Source organism: Scyliorhinus canicula, chromosome 15 (genome assembly GCF_902713615.1).
Source record: "Scyliorhinus canicula chromosome 15, sScyCan1.1, whole genome shotgun sequence".
NCBI lineage: Eukaryota > Metazoa > Chordata > Chondrichthyes > Carcharhiniformes > Scyliorhinidae > Scyliorhinus > Scyliorhinus canicula.
Window position 1 is genome coordinate 33,337,530 of NC_052160.1, and position 23,618 is coordinate 33,361,147.

Consider the following 23,618-nt stretch of genomic DNA (forward strand, 5'->3'; position numbering starts at 1 on the left):
ATGACTTTTAAGCACCAAAAATCCATTCACCTAACTTTGTTCAACATCTCTTGATACCCGTGCTGAATAAAAATCTATCTTATTTTCACAGCATCCTGTTGTACACGCTTTTGGGAGAAAGTTCAGGAGTTCTACTCCTTGATAAGAAAAGGTGCTTCCTGATTTTGCATTTGGCTAACCAGGTTCTAATTTAAAAATTATGGACAGGATCCAACCCATCTCCCCACCTCTCTGCCGCAATTAGCCCTTCCTTTAATTTTAGTTCATCCCACTAATTCCACTGGAATACATACTTCATTATCAGTGAATCCTGTTATGGTTTTAATGCTTCTTTATTTAAGTGCAAAAAATAGCATAATTGATCATAAATTGTACTCCTGCTCAAGACAAATGAGAAACCATCTTACTCCATTACCATGTACTACCCTGTATACAGATTGATCTGAAAGCAGTTAATTACCACATTTTGCACACATTATCAGTACAATTTCAAAACTTGCATTAATCATGGATATTCTATTTGTTCAGGTCAAACTAGGTTTCATCCCACCTGTGCAAAAAATAGTCTCAGCAACAGTTGCCATGACAATGCTGGTCAGTCCTGTGCCTCCTCCCAGCTCCAGCACTGTGCAGCCTCTGAATAGGTAGCTATTGTTTAAAATGTAATCAGCAAGAAGGAAGGCTCCACGCCATACCTATAGACAAGAAAATTGCAATCAAAAACTACTGTTAATATAATATATATATTTAATTTCAACTCTAAGATGTGTATATGTACCTGCTTTCCAACGTCCTCTAATGTAGTACCCATGGTGTGTTCTGTTAAAAGGAAAATTTCAACATTGTATTTGATTAGACAAACTTAACATGCTTTTCACAACATAAACATAACTAATTACTTCCATAATGTTCATGGAGATCAAAATTCCCTTTCCTATGTTCATTTATTATGTACCAAAAATGATTGCGTGGAACACAACGTTCTATTTCAAAATGTAAATAAATGGCACACTTTCCCAACTAAATCATTACCTTATTGTTATATGTCCAATGTGTACGTGTATATGTACATACTCATATAGTGGGCTTATGGAATGAGACTTTGGCCCAGCGGTAACTTTTCCACCTCTGAGTCAAAAGGCAAATACAAGGGTTTGATCGCCACTTCGGGGCCGAACAAAATATTCATTTACTCAGTACAAAGTCTTTTCAAAGAGGCAATTACATATTTCCCTTATTAGTGGTGCAAAAAATGTTTCCTGGGGCTAAATTTATTGCCCTCGTCTGAGTGAGTTTGCTGGTTAGGCAGCATTTACTTGGTTGGGAGGGTGGCAGATGGGGACATCACCTGCTTCCCACTTCTGCCCCGATTAAGTCCAAGGTGGGAAGACTCGTAGACGCTATCCGATTAAAATCAGGAATGTGCAACAGGCTAGAATTGGAGGAGTTCAGAGATAGTGAAGATTTATGAGGCAGGAAATGAAATGAAAACCGCTTATTGTCACAAGTAGGCTTCAAATGAAGTTACTGTGAAAAGCCCCTAGTCGCCACATTCCGGCGCCTGTTCGGGGAGGCTAGTACGGGAATTGAACCGTGCTGCTGGCCTGGCTTGGTCTGCTTTCAAAGCCAGCGATTTAGCCTTGTGCTAAACCAGGAGGAGGATGCAGAGATAGGGAGGGGCGAGGTTATGGTGGCACAGTGGTTAGCACTGCTGCCTCACAGCATCAGGGAGCCGGATTCAATTCTGGACTTGGGTCATTGTCTGTGTGGAGTTTGTACATTCTCCCCGTGTCTGCGTGGGTTTTCTCCGGGTACTCTGGTTTCCTCCCACAGTCCAAAGATAAACGGGTAGGTGGACTGACCATGCTAAATTGTCCTTTAGTGTCCAGGGATGTACAGGTTAGGTTATAGCTACTCATATACTACTCATGGGGTAGTGAGGGATGGTTGAGTGAGTGGATATGGGTAGAGTATTCATTCGAAGGGTCGGTGCAGACTCGCTGGGCCGAATGGCCTCCTTCTGCACTGTAGGGATTTTATGAATTTGAAAAGAAGTGCAAGTATTTTAAAATTGAGGCATCATCAAATTAGGAACCAATGAGTATCACATACGTGATAGGTGAATGAGATTTTAAGCAAGTTAAGACACAGGAAGCAGAACTTTAGATGAGCTCAATATTGTGTATATTGGAAGGTGGAAAACTGACCAAGAGAGTGCCGAATAGTCAAATCTAGAGGTAACAAAGGCACAACTGAGGATTTCAGCAGCAGATGAGCTGAGGCAAGGTTCAAGCTGATCAATGTAACAAAGGTGGACGTAGGAAGTCTTGGTGGTGGTGTGGACACATAACTAAAAAAACTAATTTCAGGGTCAGGCACCAAGTTTGCGGACGATCTTGCTCAGTTTCCAGGGGCAGAAACCATGGACAGGGAACAGAGTTTGTGGCGAGCACCAACGACAATAGCTTTAATCTTCCCAATATTTAGTTGAGGAAATTTCTGCTCATCCAATATTGGCTACTGGGTAAGCAGTTTGACAAAACAGAATCAATGGGAGGTCCAAGTGGGTGGTAATAAGATACTGCTGAGTGTTGCCGACTTTCATTTGGAGCCTGGTTTTGAATGATATCATCAAGGGGTAGCATGTAGATGAAAAATAGAAAGGGGCTAAACAGAAATCCTTGGGGAGCTCCAGAGGTAATAATGCAAGAGTAGGAAGAGAAGTCATTGCAAGTAATGTTCTGGTATGGAATAAAGTAAGTGGAGTCCCATAGATTAACAACGGAAGAGAGAGGGAATGGAGAAAGATGGCATAGGCTCTAGTCAACTTTGCTGAAAGCTGCAGATAGTTTGAAAAAGAGGAAAAGGGATAGTTTATCACAGTTGCAAAGAATATCATTAGTAACCTCAACAAAGGCCACTTCAGTATTGTGCCTGGGCTGTAAACTTTATTGGAGGGATTTAAGCACTGAATTATAGGAAAGACGGTTGCATATTTGGGAAGCGACAACATAGTTAAGAACTTTGGACAGAAAAGAAAAAATGAGGTTGAAAATGAGGCAGTAGTTTCCAGGTACAGCGGGGTCAAAAGCAGTTTCTTTGAAGAGAAGGGTGAAGCCAACAGTTTTGATGGGGTCAGAGATTTGGAGTGATATTTGAATGGGCGATACAGATCAGGGATTTAAATGTGTGGAGAGTGGAACAGTGAGATCCTCAAGGGAGAAAAAGTTACCAGAGGAGTGGGGAACCAGACCTAGAAATTTGGCCTAAACGACCAACGCAACTGTTTGTGAGGGGCAAGTGGTGGAACATATAGTCATATGGGTAAGCTTTAATGAGGGAAATATGTTATCACCCTTCAAATACGCCTCTGTGTCAATTTGACCATTCCCAATTAGGTCTTGTCTTTATTGGCAAATGATGTTATGGGCCAGGGTTTAGAGAAACCCAAAGTGTATCATGGAGTTCACCTGACCCACAACTTTTAATAGATTGTGGTATGGGGAGCACATGGCCCACTCTACAGGTGTGGTATAGCGGAAATGGAAAAGTATTTTTCAAAGCAAAACAATGGTTATTCTATGAACTCAAGTTAACCTTTTTAAAACAAACAGTGAACATCTTAGCAATCATCAATTCAAATACAACCCACAAAGAATACAACACAAAGTAATCCTTTAAGCTTTAACATACATAAGATTTAAAACACCTTTTACCAGAAGCACATTAGGTTTACATTCACTACTGAGAACATTTATAATTCTGAATTCACCAAATGATCAAGAGATAGTCGTTTGATGGCAGAGAGATCAACAGTGCACCTGCTCTGTCTGGCTTCAGCTCCAACACTGAAAACGAAACTAAAACACACCCTGCAGCCTGCTCAAAAGCGAAAGTAAAAAGTTGACAGACAGACCAGCTCCACCCACTCTCTGACATCACTGCAGTAGTAAACACCCATTTCTTAAAGGTACTCACTACAGGTATTTATATACACGCCCATTTATAAACACCCATTTCTTAAAGGTACTCTCCCATGACACCTCCATCCAAGAAAAAAAATAAACCATCAACTTCAAGATGGTTTCATTTTTCACCTTTTCACTATCCTTTAAGAAATGCATACAGTAAATACTTGCTTGTTTAAAGAAAAAAGCAGCACACGCAAACAGGTACAATAACATAGCCCATTTTTGTTCTTCTTTCTCCAACAGATATCCTTATCGATTGACAGTCTCTTTGAACAAGAAGGTCTCTGCACGATCCATCCATTTCTCTACACCTCGGCATTTCTCTTCAAAGTCAGATACTTTAGTTCAATCTGATCACAGAGTCCCTTGTAATTCTCCAATACTGGAGAATTGGTTATCGCAGCCTTCAGGCAGTCAAATGCCTGTTGACACTCCGCTGTCCACTTGAATTTGTTACGCTTCTTCAGCAAGCCCATTAGTGGAGCAATCACGCTACAAAACGTTTGCACAAACGTTCGATCAAATCCACTCATGCCGAGAAATCGCATTATTTCCCTTTGTCTTGAGCGTATTGAAAACTCCTCAATAACTGCCGGTTTCACATCCCGTGTGACCATTCGACCCTGTCCGATTGTATGGCCAAGGAAAGTGACTTGGACTTTTCCAAATTCACTTTTGGCTAGGTTTATCACCAAACCCGCCTCCTGAAGTCGATCAAATAACTCCATCAGATGGTTTAAATGTTCTGTCCATGTCTGGCTGAAAAGTACCAGATCGTCGATGTATACCGCATAATTGGGTAATCCTGAAACAATTTTGTTAGTTAACCGTTGAATGTGGCTGGTGCATTTTTCATGCCAAATGGCATAACTTTGAATTGGTATATACCATCTGGAGTCACAAAAGCTGAAATATCCTTCGCCCTTTCGGATAAAGGTATCTGCCAGCAACCTTTAAGTAAATCCAGTTTGGAAATAAAAGCTGATGGTCCCACTTTCTCAATGCAATCCTCCAAACGTGGGATAGGATAAGAGTCCGTTCTTGTAAGTTTTAAAGGGTTAAGTCTATATGGACTTTGTTTGATTGGAACAGCATTTCCCACATCTACATCATGTATAACCATTTTGGTACTTCCCAATTTATCCCGACAAACTTGCCCATGTGATATCAATAACTCTTTCAGGTCAGTCATTTTTCCTCCGGAAGGTAACTCCACAATTTATCCCAATTTTTAAGAACATCCTCCTTTTCCAATTTAATTTGAGGTATGTCAAATTCACAGTCATCTGGATTTGGTTCGTCACTTTGAGTTAGAATTATTAAAACATCCTTCTTCTTCCTCTCCTTCCCTTTCAAAGTACCTTTTAAGCATATTCACATGCCACACTCGGTGAGTCTTCCTTCTATCTGGTGTTTTTACCACAGCATTCACCTCACTTAACATCCTTTCAATCTGATAAGGTCCACAAAACCTTGCTTTTAAAGGGTCACCTACCACTGCTAATAACACTAAAACTTTATCTCCACTGGCAAAACTACAAACTTTGGTCTTGTCCGCTACCCGTTTCATCACATATTGTGAAACTTTCAAACGTTGTCTAGCCAATTCACCTGCTCTACTGAATCATTCCCTAAAATTTGACACGTAATTCAATAATGTAATTTCCGATTTCTCACTCACCAATTTTTCCTTAATCAATTTAAGCAATTTAATCTTACCTCATGACCAAAAATTAGTGCAAAAGGACTAAATTTGGTTGACTCATTAGGTGCACCCCTAATTGCAAACAGCACAAATAGAATTCCTTTATCCCAATCCTCTGGATAATCGTGACAATAAGCCCTCAACATTGTCTTTAATGTCTGATGCCACCTTTCTAACGGTCCCTGCGATTCTGGATGGTATGCAGTTGATTTAAATTGTTTTATTCCTAAGCTGTCCATAACTTCTTTGAATAACCTTGAGGTAAAATTTGATCCTTGATCCGGTTGTATTTCTATGGGTAGTCCATATCTAGTAAAGAAGTTAAGTAACTCCTCCACAATCTTTTTAGCTGTAATATTACGTACTAGAATGGCCTCTGGAAACCTAGTGGACACATCCATTATCGTCAAAAGATATTGATTCCCACTTTTTGTTTTAGGAAGCGGTCCTACGCAATCAATTAGGACCCTTGTAAAAGGTTCCTCAAATGCTGGAATAGGTTTTAAGGGTGCTGGTTTTATCACTGCTTGAGGTTTCCTGATCACTTGACATGTGTGACATGATTGACAAAATTTAACTACATCTTTATGTAGTTCAGGCCAATAAAAATGTATCTGGATTTTAGCTTGAGTTTTCCTTATTCCCAAATGACCTCCCACTGGTACCTCATGTGCAATTCGCAACACCTCCTTTCTATACCCTACCGGCAATACTACTTGATGAACTTCTGCCCACTTTTCATCCACCTGCATATGTAAAGGTCTCCATTTTCTCGTCAAGACATCACTTTTACGTTAGTAACACTCTGGTATACACGCAGATTCCTCTTCCGTGTATGCTTTCTGATACATCCGTTTTATTTCTACATCTTTTTGTTGGAACTCCGCCAATTTTCCTGAACTAAAAATATCTGCCTCATCCTCCACCTGACCTTGTTCTTTTTCAATCATCTGATCAAAAATAGTTTCTGATACTTGCACTTCAACTTCATCTTCACTCTTTGATTTCTCCTCGTTTTAACCTGTGACCTTGTTGCTACATAATCCGTAAAAATCCCAGGATATTCGTTTCGTCCTTCAACACTTCAGTTGTCTGATTTTCCACCGGCTGATCAACCACAGTAGGCATCACTCCTTCCTGCGATCCAGCTATATCACTACCCAAGATAACTGTATTCCTGGACAAGATAGTTTCTCTATTACTCCTACTTCCACTTCACCACTCTTCACTGGACTTTCCAATCTTACCTTATATAATGGAAAACTACTCCTCTCACCCTAAATTCCACATATTACCACCTTTTCTGGCAACATTCTTCCCAAACTACATAACTCCTCATCTCTTACCATTAAAGATTGACTAGCTCCCGTATCTCTTAAAATTGTGACTTATTTTACCTACTTCTCCTGATACACATGAGTAAACTTTACCCACACAAGTAAATTCTTTAAAGAGATTTGGCACCTTCTTATCAATCACCTCTTGATCAGGCTATACAATCTTTTGCACCTCCTTCGCTTCACTTGGGCTTTCCTTTACCACTTTCACAAACCCCACTGTCTTATCCTGTTTTACCACATCAACCTCCCAGTGCTTTTCTTCAACCACCAACACTGTGACTTTACGTGACCTAGTTTATTACAGTGAAAACCTTTCAAGTTTTTCATGTCTCTTCCACCCTCCTCGATTTTGTTTTTAATCTGAGGTACACGCTCCTTATTATCTCCCATCAGATAACCTTTATCTTTACCACTTGAGTATTTCTCATGTCCCCAGTTTCTATCCCTCACAGGCCGAAACTGATGACAGAAACCATGCTTTGATTTATGAACTAATTCATAATCATCTGCCATTTCTGCTGCAAATCTCGCAGTTTTCCCCTCTGCTCTTCCACATGAGTTCCCACTACTTCAGGAATTGAATTTTTAAACTCCTCCAAAAGTATAATTCCTCTGAGAGCATCATACTTTTGGTCCATTTTCAAAGCCCTTATCCACCTATCAATATTACTCTGTTTGAGCCTTTCAAACTCCACGTATGTCTGACCAAATTCTTTCCTAGATTTCTAAACCTTTGTCTGTAGGCTTCAGGCACTAGTCCATATGCACCTAAGATGGATTTTTTTCACCTCCTCATACGTCTCAGATACCTCCTCTGGTAGTGCTGTAAACACTTCACTAGCTCTACCTACCAGCTTTGTTTGAATCAGTAATACCCACATGTCCTGTGGCCATTTCATTTGTTTAGCCACGTTCTCGAATGAAATGAAAAAGGTTTCTACCTCCTTCTCGTCAAACCTTGGCAATGCTTGGACATATTTAAATAGATTCCCACCAAGCCTTGGACTTTGACGCTCTTTCTCACTATGCTCATCACTATCATCCAACTGAACGTTTCCCTTTACATCTGCCAATTATCTGACTATCATGTTTCATGGCCATTTTCTGAAGTTCAAACTCTCTCTCTTTATCTTTTTCCCTGCTCTGTATCTCCCTTTCTCTTTCTTTTTGTTCTGCTAGGGCTATTCTTTCTTTTCTCCTTTCTTCTCTCTCCTTTTCTTTTCCCCCTCTCTCTTTTTTTCCTCCTCTCTTTCTCTCTCTCTTTCTTTTTCCTCTCTATCTCTTTTGTATTCAAGCTGCTTTAATTCTTTCTCATGTTCCATTTGTTTAATTTGCACCTGAATTTTTGCCATTTCCTATGAGTCAAACTGTATCTCAGGCAACTTTAAATGCTTAGCCACCGCCATAATTACCTCATCTTTTCGTATTTTGTCAGGTAATATTAACTGCAATGTTTTTGCAAATCTAACAGTCTGCTTTTAATCTCTGTCCATACGGTACTGGTGTGACCGTCTCCACCCCCAAAAACCTCAGAGTCTCTGAAAGAGTCATTGTCCACAACACACTCCCTACTTAAATTAGAATACCACACCTGATAAGCAACCACAATATGCTCACCCCACTGTCTTTAAGTTCACTCAGCCAATCCAATAGATAGACTTTTATCCCCGACAAGCCCACCATTTGTTATGGGCCAGGGTTTAGAGAACCCAAAAGTGTATCATGGAGTTCACCTGACCCACAACTTTTAATAGATTGTAGTATGGGGAGCACATGGCCCACTCTACAGGTGTGGTACAGCGGAAATGGAAAAGTATTTTTTAAAGCAAACCAATGTTCATTCTGTGAACTCAAGTTAACCTTTTTTAAACATACAGTGAACATCTTAGCAACCATCACTTCAAATACAACCCCCAATGAATACAACACTAAGTAATCCTTTAAGCTTTCCCTTTCACATCCCTGAGACTTAAAACACCTGTTACCAGAAGCACATTAGGTTTACATTCACTACTGAGAACATTTATAATTCTGAATTCACCAAATGATCAAAAGAAAGTCTTTTGATGGCAGAGAGATCAACAGTGCACCTGCTCTGTCTGGCTTCAGCTCCAACACTGAAAACGAAACTAAAACACACCCTGCAGCCTGCTCAAAAACGGAAGTAAAAAGCTGACAGACAGCCCAGCTCCACCCACTCTGTGACATCACTGCAGTAATAAACACTCATTTCTTAAAGGTACTCTCATATGACAATGAACATTCATTCTGTAGGGAGATGTGGAGGAGCAGTGAGAGTTGAGATTAATGCGAGAAACAGGAAGGGAGGTTGCCAGGATTAGCCCTGGGAAGGTACACATAGGGCGGGAAGAGATAGAATGGAGCAATTGGGATTGCTGCTCATCAGAAGGCACTCATGAATGACTCAATGAACCTTTTGGAGGATGACAAAAGGGCCAGAAAAGGAAGCTGCAGGATTATTTCAGGAGCCAAGCCTCTAGGGTCAGCAGCATAAGTAGGAAGAAGAGGTTGATAAAAGTCAACTTGTGAAATCAGCAACATATTCGTGACTTGGTGTGGAGACAGGTGAATGAGACCAGAGGTTATTCAATACGCAGATCACTGAGGTTTGCAGCTCTTTGGTTGTGCTGAAACAGCTATTGCTATTGTATGCAAGAAGTCTGCATACAGATGAGACAGTCAGGGAACCACTGCAGCGAAATGCAACTTAAAATGAGGTGCGATTTCTCCAACTGTAAAACAGTAGATAAAAACTGTTGTTCAAATTGCTGGCTGTGTTTTCATGGAAGATCAGCCTAAGATCCTAAAGCTATTTCTTCAATAGTAGTCTCTACTGTCTCGTCTACACAGACAACTAGCTAAAAGTGACTGCATCAATGTTGATGTCAATTATCATTCAGTCACTGTACCTGTTGAAGTAATAGATAGCAGCACTTCATCAGAAGGACAGAGCTAATTTAACAAGTTCGTATTAGCAATGATTATCTTATTAAACAGCCCTCTCCCCAGAGAGGAGAGATCCCATGTCCCCTTTAAATAAACTCCAGTTCAGCCAAAGAGGCCGTGGATATGGCCCGAGTGGAACAATACCAAAACCACTAGAGTTCATTGTTCCAACTGCTATGTTCAAACCCAGAAGAGTTTACTCGACCAATAATCAACCCGCGTTCTAAAGTTGCTTCCAATTTCACATGTTGCAAAATCACATCAAAAGTGTTCTGGAGATCCCTATAGAGAATATCCATTTCTCTATCCAACTCATTAGTGACATCCTCAAAAAAAAATACTACACGCCCTACCCTTCACTACTCCATGCTGACTTGCTTTGATCAGCTCATATGTATTCAAACACTCAGACTCTCGTCCAGATAAGATTTCAATAGCTTCCCTATACCTTATACCAACAGGTGCTGTAGTTTCCGAGAGCTAAAATTGGATTTAACGGGATCCTTTGAACTGAAGTGGGATCTGCTGAGTTAGCAAATTTCCCGACTCCAGCTACCTGGCTTGGTAGCAAAAATCCAGCCCATGGTATTTGGTCCTTTTTCACACAATTGATCTTGAACCATTCCCCTCTTTGCACCTGAGCAACACACAGGGCCAGTGTTCTCTCCTTACTCACTACTGAAGAATCATTGAATATTCCCACATCGAGGAACAACATATTTCTCCTAACAAACACTCCTGTATGGTAAACCATAAGTAGACCACACTTCCCTAATACTCCCAGATTGTAATATTCTGCTCCCATTTCTTTCAATCCTTGACACTTCCAACTATGATAATATCCTCGACCTGCCACTCCATAATTGCATTTCACAGCACCCAAGAGCTTACAGTGTTCACCATCCCCAATTCACCAGGATATCACCTTTGTTATTCATACAAGATGTTTGTGCAGCTGCACATCCTCTTCATCATACCTCAGGTAAGCATCATGCACTGTCTCATACAATTTTCCGTATCACACTTCAATTTGCATTCACCAAGAAAACTCATGAGGAAAACAAAATGTCAGCGGACACTTAAATGGCACATTTCAAAGCCAGAGTCCAATATCCATACTGAATAATAATAAACTTTTTCAGTTAATTATCTGGTTAATTTGACACTGTGTCACATATTGAGACTTTAACCGAAGAGTAATGCTTTGCCTTAGATTTTCTATTTGAGTTACACTGGCTCTCAAGTGAAACATGAGCAAATTTTGGGGCAAATTCTTAACAATTCTGGGAAATTCTCCATTAGTTCCTCACTCGAATCTGCCAGAAATGGCAGGGAACATGCAACGGGCCTAGCCATACTTGGGAACTGTATTGGAACTTTTCAAATGTATTTTCCATCATTTGAACCAGAGCAATGCTAGGTACAAAGAATGTTTGTATATCCCAAAGTGCCCACACATTTTTTTTCATTTTGGGGAATGGGGAGGAAAAAATTACCGAGCTGATTATCAACCCATGGAGCCACACTATGAACGCTGCTTCCGTGACTAACAAGTACTGGCTCAAAGATAGGAGCGCTACCACTGCGCCGCAAATGGTCCATGTTGATATGAGTGAAGGGGCATTTTAAAGTTAAACAACAATGAGTGCATGCACCTGATGGCAAAGTTGCATATATTAAGGTGACTACTTCTACATATGTTTAATTTTAGCTTACCAAGCAACACAAAGGTCATAGAGTCATGCAGCACAGAAAAGGGCATTCGGCCCATCGTGTCTGCACTGGTCAGAAGCAACTACTAAACTGTTCTAATCCCATTTTCCAGCACTTGGCCCATAGCCTTGTATGCCCTGGGATCGCAAGTGCACATCTAAATACTTCTTAAATGTTATGAGGGTCTCTGCCTCCACCACCCTTTCAGGCAGTTAGTTCCAAACTCTCACCACCCTCTGGGTAAAAATGTTTTTCCTCACATCCCCTCTAAACCTTCTTCGCCTTACCTTAAATCTGTTCCCCCGGTCATTGATCCCTCCACCAAGGGGGAAAGTTTCTTCCTATCTACACTATCTATCTCCCCCATAATTTTATACATTTCAATCATTTCCCCCCCAGTCTCCTCTGCTCCAAGGAAATCAGCCCCAGTTTATCCAATCTCTCTTCATAACTAACATTCTCCAGCTCAGGCAACATCCTGGTAAATCTCCTCTGCACCCTTTCCAATGCTATCACATTTCTCCTATAATGCGGATTCCTGAACTTCGCACAATACTCTAGCTGTGGCTGAACCAATGTTTTATACAGTTCCAGCATAATCGTTAAAAGGTGACATACATACCAGGCGGAGTTAGACCGTGCATCTGTAATTGCTCTCTCCTTGCCTCTGCCTCCACACAGACCCCCCCCCCCCCCCCCCCCCCCCCCCCACCCCACCCCAACTGCAATCCAGGAACCAGTGGGCTAACTGCAGCAAAATCAGCAGCGCTCAATGGTGCATTCTTGTAGCAGGGGAACTCCCACCCTGCTACAACAGCATAGTAGAGGTTCCAGGCCAAAATCTTTTACCACCATTGTGCATTCCTTGACTCATTCCTTGATTAGCTGAGGAGATTGTGGAGACATTGGTGATGATCTTTCGGGAATCACTGGAGGCAGGGAAGGTCCCAGAGGACTGGAAAGTGGCTAACGTAACACCACTGTTTAAGAAGGGAGGGAGGCAGAAGATGGGAAATTATAGGCCGGTTAGCCTGACTGCGGTCATTGGTAAAACTTTAGAGTCCATTATTAAAGATGAGATTGTGGAGTGCTTGGAATAAAATAGGACTGAGTCAGCACAGCTTCGTCAAGGGGAGGTCATGTCTGACAAATCTGTTAGAGTTCTTTGAGGAGGGAACAAGTAAGTTAGACAAAGGAGAACCAGTGGACGTGATCTATTTAGATTTCCGGAAGGCCTTTGACAAGGTGCCACATGGGAGGCTGTTAAATAAGTTAAACGCCCATAGTGTTAAGGGTAAGATACTGGCATGGATAGAGGATTGTCTGACTGGCAGAAGGCAGAGAGTGGGGATAAAGGGATCTTTTTCAGGATAGCAGCCAGTAGCTAGTGGTATGCCTCAGGGGTCGGTGCTGGGACCACAACATTTCATGATATACATTAACGATCTGGAAGAAGGAACGGAGCGCACTGTTGCAAAGTTTGCAGATGATACAAAGTTATGCAGAGGGACAGGTAGTATTGAGGAAGCAGGGGGGCTGCAGAAGGACTTGGACAGACTAAGTGAGTGGGCAAAGAAGTGGCAGATGGAATACAATGTGGAAAAGTGTGAGGTTATGCACTTTGGAAGGACGAATGGAGGCATACACTATTTTCGAAATGGGGAAATGCTTCGGAAATCAGAAGCACAAAGGAACTTAGGAGTCCTTGTTCAAGATTCTCTTAAGGTTAACGTGCAGGTTCAGTCAGCAGTTAGGAAGGCAAAGTTAGCATTCATATTAAGAGGGCTAGAATACAAGAGCAGGGATATATAAGACTCTGGTCAGACCCCATTTGGAATATTGTGAGCAGTTTTGGGCCATGTATTTAAGGAAGGATGTGCTGGCCTTGGAAAGGATCGAGAGGAGGTTCACAAGAATAATCCCTGGAATGAAGAGCGTGGCATATGCGGTTGAGAACTCTGGATCTGAGGGTGGAGCTTGCCACCCCCACATTGCCACCCACACAAGCTTGCCACCCCTACATTGATTCTGTATACACCTCCCGCTGCCTCAGGAAGGCAGACAGCATTATCAGAGACCCCTCCCACCTAAGTATTGCCTTCTTCCAGACCCTTCCATTAGGCCGAAGGTAGAGAAGTCTGAAGACATGCACATCCAGACACAGGAAACACTTCTTCCCCACAGCCACAAGACTCTTCAACAACTCCCCCTCGGACTGTCTGTTCCCTGTAAGATGCCCTATGCTGCTCTTGCTCATGTATTTGCTTTGTTTGGCCCCTTGTTCTGCACTGTAACCAATCACTGTTTGTCGATGTACCATTTGTCAATGTTCTCTGTTGATTATTCTTTTATCTGCTATGTGCATACTGTGTACGTTCCCTCGGCCACAGAAAAATACTTTTCACTGTACTTCGGTACATGATACAATAAATCAAATCAAATCAAATTTTATTGAAATTTACAGGATACTGTGAGGCCTGGATAGAGTGGGCGTGGAGGGGGTGCTTCCACTAGTAGGAAAAACTAGAACCAGAGGGAACACCTCAGACTGAAGGGTCGATTCTTTAAAACAGAGATGAGGTGGAATTTCTTCAGCCAGAGGGTGGTGAAAATGTGGAACCCTTTGCTGCAGAAGGCTGTGGAGGTCAAATCACTGACTGTCTTTAAGACCGAGATAGAGTCATAGAATTTACAGTGCAGAAGGAGGCCATTTGGCCCATTGCTTCTGCATCAGTCCCTATAACGCAAATCCTACTTAAGACCATATCTCCACCCTATCGCTGCAACCCCACCTAACGTTTTTGGACACTGAAGGCAATTTAGCACGGTCAATCCACCTAACCTACACATCTTTGGACTGTGGGAGGAAACCGGAGCACCCGGAGGAAACCCACGCAGACACGAGGAGAATGTGCGGGCTCCGCACAGACAGTGACTCAAGCCGGGAATTGAACCTGGAACCCTGGAGCTGTGAAGAAACAGTGCTAACCACTGTTTCTACCGTTCTCGATTAATAAAGGGATCAGGGGTTGTGGGGAGAAGGCAGGAGAATGAGGGTGAGAAAAATATCAGCCATGATTGAATGGCGGAGCAGACCCGATGGGCCAAGTGGCCTAATTCTGCTCCTGTGTCTTATGGTTTTATCAAGAATAAGGCCATAGGAAATTCATTACCAATGTATTGTAATCGGTTAGTTGATCAGAATTTACACCAATGATTTACACTGCATGCTTCTCATCTACAGCTGAAATTTAGAAGCACTTTCCAACCTTAAACAATCCGATTAAACAATTATGTAAACTCTACTTTACCTCCACCTCTTTACTTAACATGTGTTCATCTCACATGCCATCCACACAAACAGTTAAGACCAAGTGCAAAGGACAGGGAATAAATTGACCCGATACAGAGATGTACTTCAGTCCCATCTTTAAAACTGTATATTCAATGCTTAATTTCAGATTTCTGCCAAAAATTCCAGTTCCATATTTCAAATGAAAACCGCCTACACAGACTTTTCATGCTGTAGCTGCAAGCTCCCTCCAGTGGTGCCATTGCATTTGCTGGGGAAAAGATGTAATTATAGTGTAGCAAGTTTCCAGTATTAATTTAGACATCAAAACTTATGATTAAAAGAGTCGGCATAAAATGTGCATGTTGAGCAAGATTCATACAGAGATATAGATCAGATTCAAAAGATTTATTTGTGCCTTAAACAAGTGGAAATGCAAAGTCAGTCTGACCTGAACATTGATTACATAAATTCACAATGATAAAACCAAGACAGCTTAAAGCAGCACAATAAATAGGAGCAGGAGTTGACACATGGGGCACGATCCACCGGCTGCGTTGCACTCTTGCTCGAGCGCGGTGTGGCTGCTGCATGCTGGGAGAGCCCTCTTGCGGGCTTCCTGGCAGTCTTCACACCTTGTGGGATTCAGCCAAGTCTCGCGAGGCGTCAGAGTCACAATCCTGCCCACAAGGGGAGTGACGAAACAGCACACGCCGAAGCGGTTTTAAACCGACCTCGACGAACTTACCTGATAGCCACTGACATCATGGGATTCACCGGTCTCCACAGTGAGGCCGTAGCTAAGCACTGTTCAGCACTGGTCCATTCAAACTTGGACCAGTCGGAACGGCACCGAGAAGGGGGTGGGGGGAGGGGGGGTGTCTCCCGAGCCATTGGAAACCACTGGGTGGTCTGGGTCAGTTCAGGGTGGCTCCCTGGCCCTCCCCATGAAAAATGGCCCACCCAGCTGGCAGGAGCACCATGCCCATGAAAGGAGGGTGGAGGGGTTTGAAGGGTTGTGTGCAGGTCAGGTATGTAGGAGCCTTAGGGAGGTTTGGAGGGGGTGATGGGTCAGAGTCCTGGAAGGGAGGGGCTGCTGGAAGGGGGCTTCAAGAGAGGGGAGCCCCACATACCCCATAGCGGGGTTCCTCACTTGGGGGGTGTGGGGTAGTGCCCATGGGTGGGGGTGTGGGGGACCCACAAGCTCACTTAGAGATCGGGCACCCTTTCAAAATGGTGGCCTGGGGCGGGATTCTCCCCTTCCCGGCGGGGCGGGCAGTCCCAACGGGACGGAGTGGCGTGAACCACTCCGGCGTCGGGTTGCCCTAAAGGTGCGGAATCCTCCGCACCTTCAGGGGCTAGGCCCGCCCCGGAGTGGTTGGCGCCCCGCCGGCCGGCGGGATAGGGGCTTGGCACCATGCCAACTGGTGCCGTAGGGTCGGCGCATGTGCGGGAACGCCAGCGGTGCTGGCGTCATCCCCGCGTATGCGCGGGAGGGATCGTCTCCGCATTGGCCATCGTGGAATATCACGGAAGACCACAACGGCCGATGGGGTGTAATAGAGAGCTCTGACGGCACAGGCCCGCCTGTGGATCGGTGGGCCCCGACCGCGGGCCAGGCCATTGTGGGGGCATCTCCCAGGGCAAGATCCCCTCGCGACCCCCTAGAGCCCGTCCGTGCCGCCAGGTCCCGCCGGTAAGGGACCTACTCTGATTTACGCCGGCGGTACCGGCTACAGACGGGTGGGACTTCGGCCCATTGCGGGACGGAGAATTCAGGCGGTTCCGGCGCCCATTGAGTGGCGCCGGACACCACCATTCTCCGAGGCGGGCGGTTTTTGGGGGGCAGGAGAATTGGGAAGATGGCGGGGCCGGGATTCACGCCGACCCCCGGTGATTCTCCCACCCGCCGGGGCGTCGGAGAATCCCGCCCTTGATCTCGGAGTTCAGCTCCCCAGTGATAAAAAAAATTCAAGTGTGGTCTAAACCGGTGAGAAATTCCCCATGGCCCAAAAAAGTGACTAAGTGACATTGAATAGGGGTGAGAAACTTGGCGGGAAACACCCGCCACAAATGAACTTAGAAAGTTTTGGGGAGAATTGTGCCCATGACCTACCAAACTGCTCCACCACGTAATACAATCGTGGCTGATCTTGGACTTCAACTTCATTTTCTCGCCTGCTTCCAATATCCCTTAATTCTCTGCTTGAACAAAAACCTAGTCTGTTCCAACTTGAAATGTACTCAATGGTGGAGCAGTCAGAGAATTCCAGATACACAACCATTTGAGTGAAGTAATTTCACTTTATCTCAGTCCCAAATGATTGGCCACTTTTATCCCTGACACTATGCCCCTGTGTTTTAGGTTCCCCAAACTGTTTAAACAATCTCTCAGTATCTATCCTATCAAGCCCCTTTCGAATTTTGTGGGTTTCAATGAGATCACATCTCGTTCTTCCAAATTCCAGAGAATATAAGCCCAACATGCTCAGCCTCTCATCATTGGACAACCCTCTCATCCCAGGGACAAACTTAGCGAACCTTTGCTGTACCATCTCCAATGCCAGTATATTCTTTCTTAAATGTGGGGAACAAAACTGCACAGAATAATCCAGATAAGGTCTCACAAATACCCTGTATGCCTGTAGCAAGACTTATTTATTCTTGTTCTCCAATCCCACATTTTAGGTACAAAATTGTCTGTTTTACATTGTACAATGCTTCTGTCCTTATAAAATAATCCATCTCTAACTTGTGTTAATATGTATTGTGGTATTGTTTCAAATATTAATTTGAACAGTTGTCACAGTTCTTCCGCAGCACACAATATTTCTAATTTCTATAATAAACAAAGCAACATGTTTCAGAAAATCCTGATTAAATTTGTCCTATTCATGGTGTTTTTATTGGGTTTTTTTTCATCCCTGCCTAGGGACTAATTTGTAACCTTTGTGCTGCACTTATAATGGTAGTGTGCCAGGGGGTGCTTTTGTGCCAAAGTAATTCTAAAATGATTGTAAGATTGTAAGATGTACAACAGCTCTGCAGTTGATCTTTTATCAAAATGAATGTCAGTATAAAACTGAACAAATGAACATAAGAACAGGAATAGGCCATTTCACCACACATGCCTGTTCCGCCATTTATTGAGCTCATGGCTGATCTGCAGTCTAACTCCATACACCCATCTTTGTCCCATATTCCTTCATAACGTCAGCTAATGTATTTTTTTAAAACTTAAGAGTACCCAATTCATTGTTTCCAATTGAGGGGCAATGTAGCGTGGCCAATCCACCTAAGCAGCACATCTTTGGGTTGTGAGGGCGAAACCCGTGCAAACATGGGGAGAATGTACAAACTCCACACAGACAATGACCCAGAGCCGGGGTAGAACCTGGGACCTCGGCGCCATGAGGCAGCAATGCTGCCTTACATCAGCTAATATAAAGCTATTAAGCATATATTTAAAATAAATAACTAACCTAGCTTCTTTTGACATTTGTGGAAGAGAGTTCCAAACTTCTAACGCCATTTGTATGTAGAAATGTTTCCTAATTTCAATCCTAAAAGGCCAGTTTCTAATGTTTAGACTGTGCTGCTGTCCAGTCCTAGGTTCCTCAATACTTTCACTCCAACTACCATGTCGGTTCCCCTTAATAATTCTTTCTGAATGGCCTCCTTCTGCAGTGTAGAGATTCTATGATTCTAATTACCTAACAGTAAATTTGGGAAGCAGAAAGGTATGGTCAGTAATGTTTTCTCAGTCGGTGTATTGCTATTCCAACCAGGGTGGAAGCAACTGTCGGGAGGCAAAGAATGAATGAAAAAACGGACAAAATAATACATGGACAATAAACTTCTGGTCTGCAGTTGTACTGAGCATCACCAGCCACTCCTGCAAGTGGAGCTTGCATCCTCTACAAACTGGAAACCATTTATTGTTCAATATGCAGCTAAATCTTTTGAAACCTGGGAACATTTATGTGTATTCGGCATAAATACTTTGAGTTTTCAAGTACTGGCATTTAAAAAAATTAGTTCATGAGAAAGGTTAGGTGTGGTCACTGGGTTACGGGGATAGGGTGGAGGTGTGGGTTTAAGTCGGGTGCCCTTTCCAAGGGCCAGTGCAGACTCGATGGGCCAAATGGCCTCCTTCTGCACTGTAAATTCTATGATCCTATGATCCTTTAATATCTTGAAATCATCAAATCACTCTTAACCTTCTAAATTCCAGGGCATATGAACAGAGTTTGTGTAATCTCTCTTTGTAATTTAACTGTTGGAGTCCAGGTATCATTCTGGCAAATCTACACTGCAAACCCTCAAAAGACCAATATGTCCTTGCTAAGGTGTGGTGTCCAGAACTGCTCACAGTATTCCATATGTGGACTAAACAGAGTAAAGGCACCAATCTACCCTGCAAGATTGTAAAACATAAGCAGGATAATTACTTAATTGGTTACAAAGTGTAAAAACATTAAACTTAACTGAGTTCACAATTTCTTATTAAGACAAGGGCAGCCATTTTATTAGTATGTGCCAGTTCTAACATTGAACATTGTAATTTGTTCTGTCACATGAGGCACCCGTGGCACTTGAGCATTTTCACTGACTTACCTATTCTGATTTCATTGCAAATACTCCAATCCTCATCATACTCCTCGAAGGGAAACTCTTCGCCTTTACTTATGATTATGGGATTCACTTTCTCTCTCCATAGATTTGTGTCACAAGAATTAAGGAAGTCACTAGGTCTGCGAATAACATCCAGATCTCCGTCGTCATCCAGCAGGATTTTAGTGGGCGCAGTCTCTTTTTTGTCATCAACTTTCTTTTCATTTGCAACAGTATTGCTGCAACCAACCTGATCAGTTGAAGCATTTTCTACATCAACGAGCACTCTGTTCTCTTCATTGCTCAGGTCCCCTATATCGTCTTTGCTGCATACATGAATATTCCGTAGAATTTTGAACTTTGACACAAAAACTGCAAAATGAATAAAAAGAATAATTTAGGGTAGCTTTAATTAGTTAACATGCGACATCTCACGAGGTCCAAAGTATTACTGTACATTTTTGCAACACCACCAATGATGTGTTGGCTGCATCAGTGTTGCCCAGATTACAAAAATTGGTGAAATTATGAAAAGAAAATGCAAGATTAATTCCTTACATTGATGAAAAATAGTGATGTTTTTCATATGAGAATTGTGCCAAAAACATTTTTATCTATTGGAATATTTGGATCATGGCTTGCTCTACCTATTCCAGGCAGTAGTTTTTAGCAGTTACAGAATTTTCTTTTACTTGCCTGGGATGAAAAAAGAGTCAATTCTTTACATTTCAGAAGCTTTTCTTAACATCTTTATTTGGATATAACTATGTTCTTGATCAGCCTCACATTGGCTGGGCAGATTAGTAGACCATAGAAATATATAGCACAGAAAGAAACCATTCAACCCATTTTTCTCTGAAAGAGATATCCAGTTAGACCGACAGCCCCGCACTTTCCTCAAAACCCTGTTTAAATATTGTATTCAGTTCAGTGAATTCAGTTCTGAAAGTTACTGCCTCCACCACCCTTTCAAGCAAAGCAGTTTAGATCATACTAAGTCACTGAAGGAAAAATATTTGCATCTTCCTTGAGCTCATGGCTGATCTGCAGTCTAACTCCATACACCCATCTTTGTCTTAATTTCATGTCCTTGGTTACCTAAATTACTTCCACTGACACAATTTTCTACCTACCAGCTAATTCAGACAACTTGGTATAAGTCAATGAATCAAAACAAATCATCCAATTTCAAACATCCTAGTTTACTGACATCCCAGGAGGGTGGTTTTGATTGGCAAACATGACTGTGGTGAAGTCTTTGGTCAAGCCTGTGAGAAGCTCAGGACCAAATATTCATTTGATGGACAACTCAACCACCAGGAATTTTTAAGCGTGGGTTTGAACTTGGCTGTTAGTAAGTTTAAAGCCGGAAGAGACAATGAGCTAGATCTGGCATTGCCATGTGAGAACTAAACCTCATTATTTCAAAGATTAATATTAATAAAGGAAAGTAAACTTTTTTGGCTTGGCATTAAAGAGATTGTTAAACACTGAAGTTAATGTGAAAATACTGTTTATATCAAGCAATGTTATGTGCTTATACCTTTAGCCTCAGTCTAAATGAATATTCATCCGATGGCCAGGAGAAAATCAGATGCTGGAAGGTAGCACTTTCAGTTTGTATGGGGTATTAAGGACATTTATGGAAGTGACCAATGACATTGTAACCTGATGTACATCCAGCACATAAAACAAAATTGTAAAACAAATCTATTACATTTTTTTTTCCAGATAAAGAAATCATAACTATCTCGGAACAGAGAGAAGAGGACAAAATCAACCTTGATTTTTTTTTAAAAATTGGGATATCTTCCATTTGTTTCACCTGCCTCAGCAAAATTCCAGAAGTAGTGAGAAGTCAAAAGAGAGTGTAAAGGAAAATACAATGCAACATTATTCTCAGACGGTACCTGGTTGTCCGACTGTATTTAGTCTCACCATTAGGTGCCTAATGTTTGGTGTGTACATGTGGACGTCAGAAAGCACGGTATCACTCCTAAATGTGATGGAATCCATGCATTCCCTGTCTGATCCAGCATGGCAATGGCAAAATACTGCAAATACAATAATATAGCATATTTATAGTAAATGCCCAAAATCAATTTAACTTATTGACAAATAAACACCCAAAATCCTGTCAATATTATAAAAACAGTTCTGCTAAAGAATTATTTTTCTAAAGTTACAATTAAGTTATGATTACATTTGCAAACTGACAGATGAGAAATATTTTGAATACTCTCAGCAGCTTTCACATTCAGATGCATATTTTAACACTGGATGAAACTCAGCCCAAGGTTTAACTATTTTTCTTTAACCAATCAAGGAGTACATTTCACTGGTGTTTTATTCTCGAGGTTTTAATAACAAAGTCAGATAGGACAAAGTTTGACTGTTAATTTAGTGGTGGTCAAATAAATTAAATGCTACTTTGTATTCAACGTTCCATTCCTTCCACTTCACAACAGTTCATTTGAATTGTCATTTTAAAGTAGTCATTTCATTATCACTACTGCTAAGATCTAACAACATTTCCTATATTACAAAACTACTTCCTGAAGTGGGTAATAACACCAAAAAAAAAACCCATGAAACCAACCACATATAGTTTTTTGAATTTTGCATGTCATTGATACTTTCACCAGGCGGCAGGTGAACAAACATTTTGCTCTCTTTACAAGGTAGCAGTGAAAACTGATCATTTTTGTAGTCATAATCAATTGGAAAGAGGATTGGGAATCCATGTCACCAGACACGTGTCCACTTCGTACATAGCATGCATTTCTGGTTAGCGAACTGATGTTCGCTCCCACTTGGTATAGAACCATATAATTCCTACAGTACAGAAGGAGGCCATTTGGCCCATTTAGTCTGTACCGACCCTTGAGAGCACCTCATTTCAATTTAACATTATACTGATTACATCTTAATCATCCACACAAATTTCCTAATGTTTATGCGTATAATACTGATCTGCACCCCTCTCTTGGTCTAAAACTATTGTTCCAGGCTGTTGCATATTGACCATACACGGATCATTTAAGATTATTTATACAATATTCCACTTATTCCTGGACTATTTTTAAGTTAACGCATAGGAGTCATTTAGCGATTGTTTTGGCACAATAATTTCAGACTCCCCTCCCCCACCCCAACGGTCCCACAATGGGACTGACAGTCTGCATATCTGCAGTTTTTTGAAAAAGGGCGAGCTGAACGTTGCAGGGCCAGCCAGGTGCTCTGAGTCCACCTGCTGGTCTCTTCACACTGGACACTCCAGATTTTTTTTATTGAATTCAAGTTTCACCAGCTGCAGTGGCGGCGTTTATTTACAATTTGTCAATAAACAGTGCTTACATTATGCTGCGAGCAGGATTGCCACCCTTTTAAGATTGCCCCCCGAGTCTCCAGAAATCCATCACTAATGTCGTCGACACTGCCGCCAGCAGCTAGGGAGGAAAGTCACAACCAGATTTTAAAGTCAGTTTTTTGACCGTATGTGTTCATCGGTTGCTAAAGCATTGGCGGTAGGGTGGCCAGTTTGGCTGGGGAGGCCCTTTTTGCAGGTGAAGCCTCGCAGGGGAGAGCTGTGACTTAATGAGTGCACGATACACTGGGGAGACCATTCATCTACAGCAATGAGTTTATATGTCCCCCAGGTTATTTCAGCGTCAAATTCAGGCAGCAACTTGCTCGCACAGCACACATTTCAGAGGAGAGGGTTTAATTCCAGGTGCCATCAGGGACCCGGGCATTGCGCCAGTAATAAGTGTGCAGCAACTCCATGTTAGAGGGGAGGGAGCCAGGACCAGGAGCGGAGACACTTCGGCCGCTTTAACCAACACAATAGTCTGAGCTGTGTGTGTTTGCCGGGGGATATGTAAAATCTATCCACAACCGCCGCCCTCACCCGCTCGGTTACTGGTGGGGAGCGTCACATCAAACCCGCCCCCCCCCGATCCTCGGCGCTCCGTCATTCTAATGCTCCCTCCCAACAACTGGGGCCGGCCACTCAG

The 23,618-nt window shown here is 42.4% G+C and overlaps 1 protein-coding gene across 4 annotated transcripts in view; it reads right to left on the reverse strand.

Annotated features, from left to right (window-relative positions):
* Positions 1–23,618, reverse strand: part of mettl22 (methyltransferase like 22) — a 69,003-nt gene that overhangs the window by 43,061 nt on the left and 2,324 nt on the right. Inside the window, exons 1-6 of one of the 4 annotated variants that reach the window (XM_038821037.1) lie at positions 23,513–23,567; positions 22,960–23,051; positions 21,513–21,656; positions 19,606–19,974; positions 779–819; positions 551–695 (exon numbers count right to left, since the gene is read on the reverse strand). In XM_038821037.1, coding sequence (XP_038676965.1) covers positions 551–695; positions 779–819; positions 19,606–19,974; positions 21,513–21,618 — 661 coding nt within the window. In that variant the 5' untranslated portion in view covers positions 21,619–21,656; positions 22,960–23,051; positions 23,513–23,567. Of the gene's footprint in view, positions 1–550; positions 696–778; positions 820–19,605; positions 19,975–21,512; positions 21,657–22,959; positions 23,052–23,512; positions 23,600–23,618 lie in introns of those variants that run through there. The other 3 variants (XM_038821038.1, XM_038821036.1, XM_038821039.1) reach the window with 3 other exon arrangements.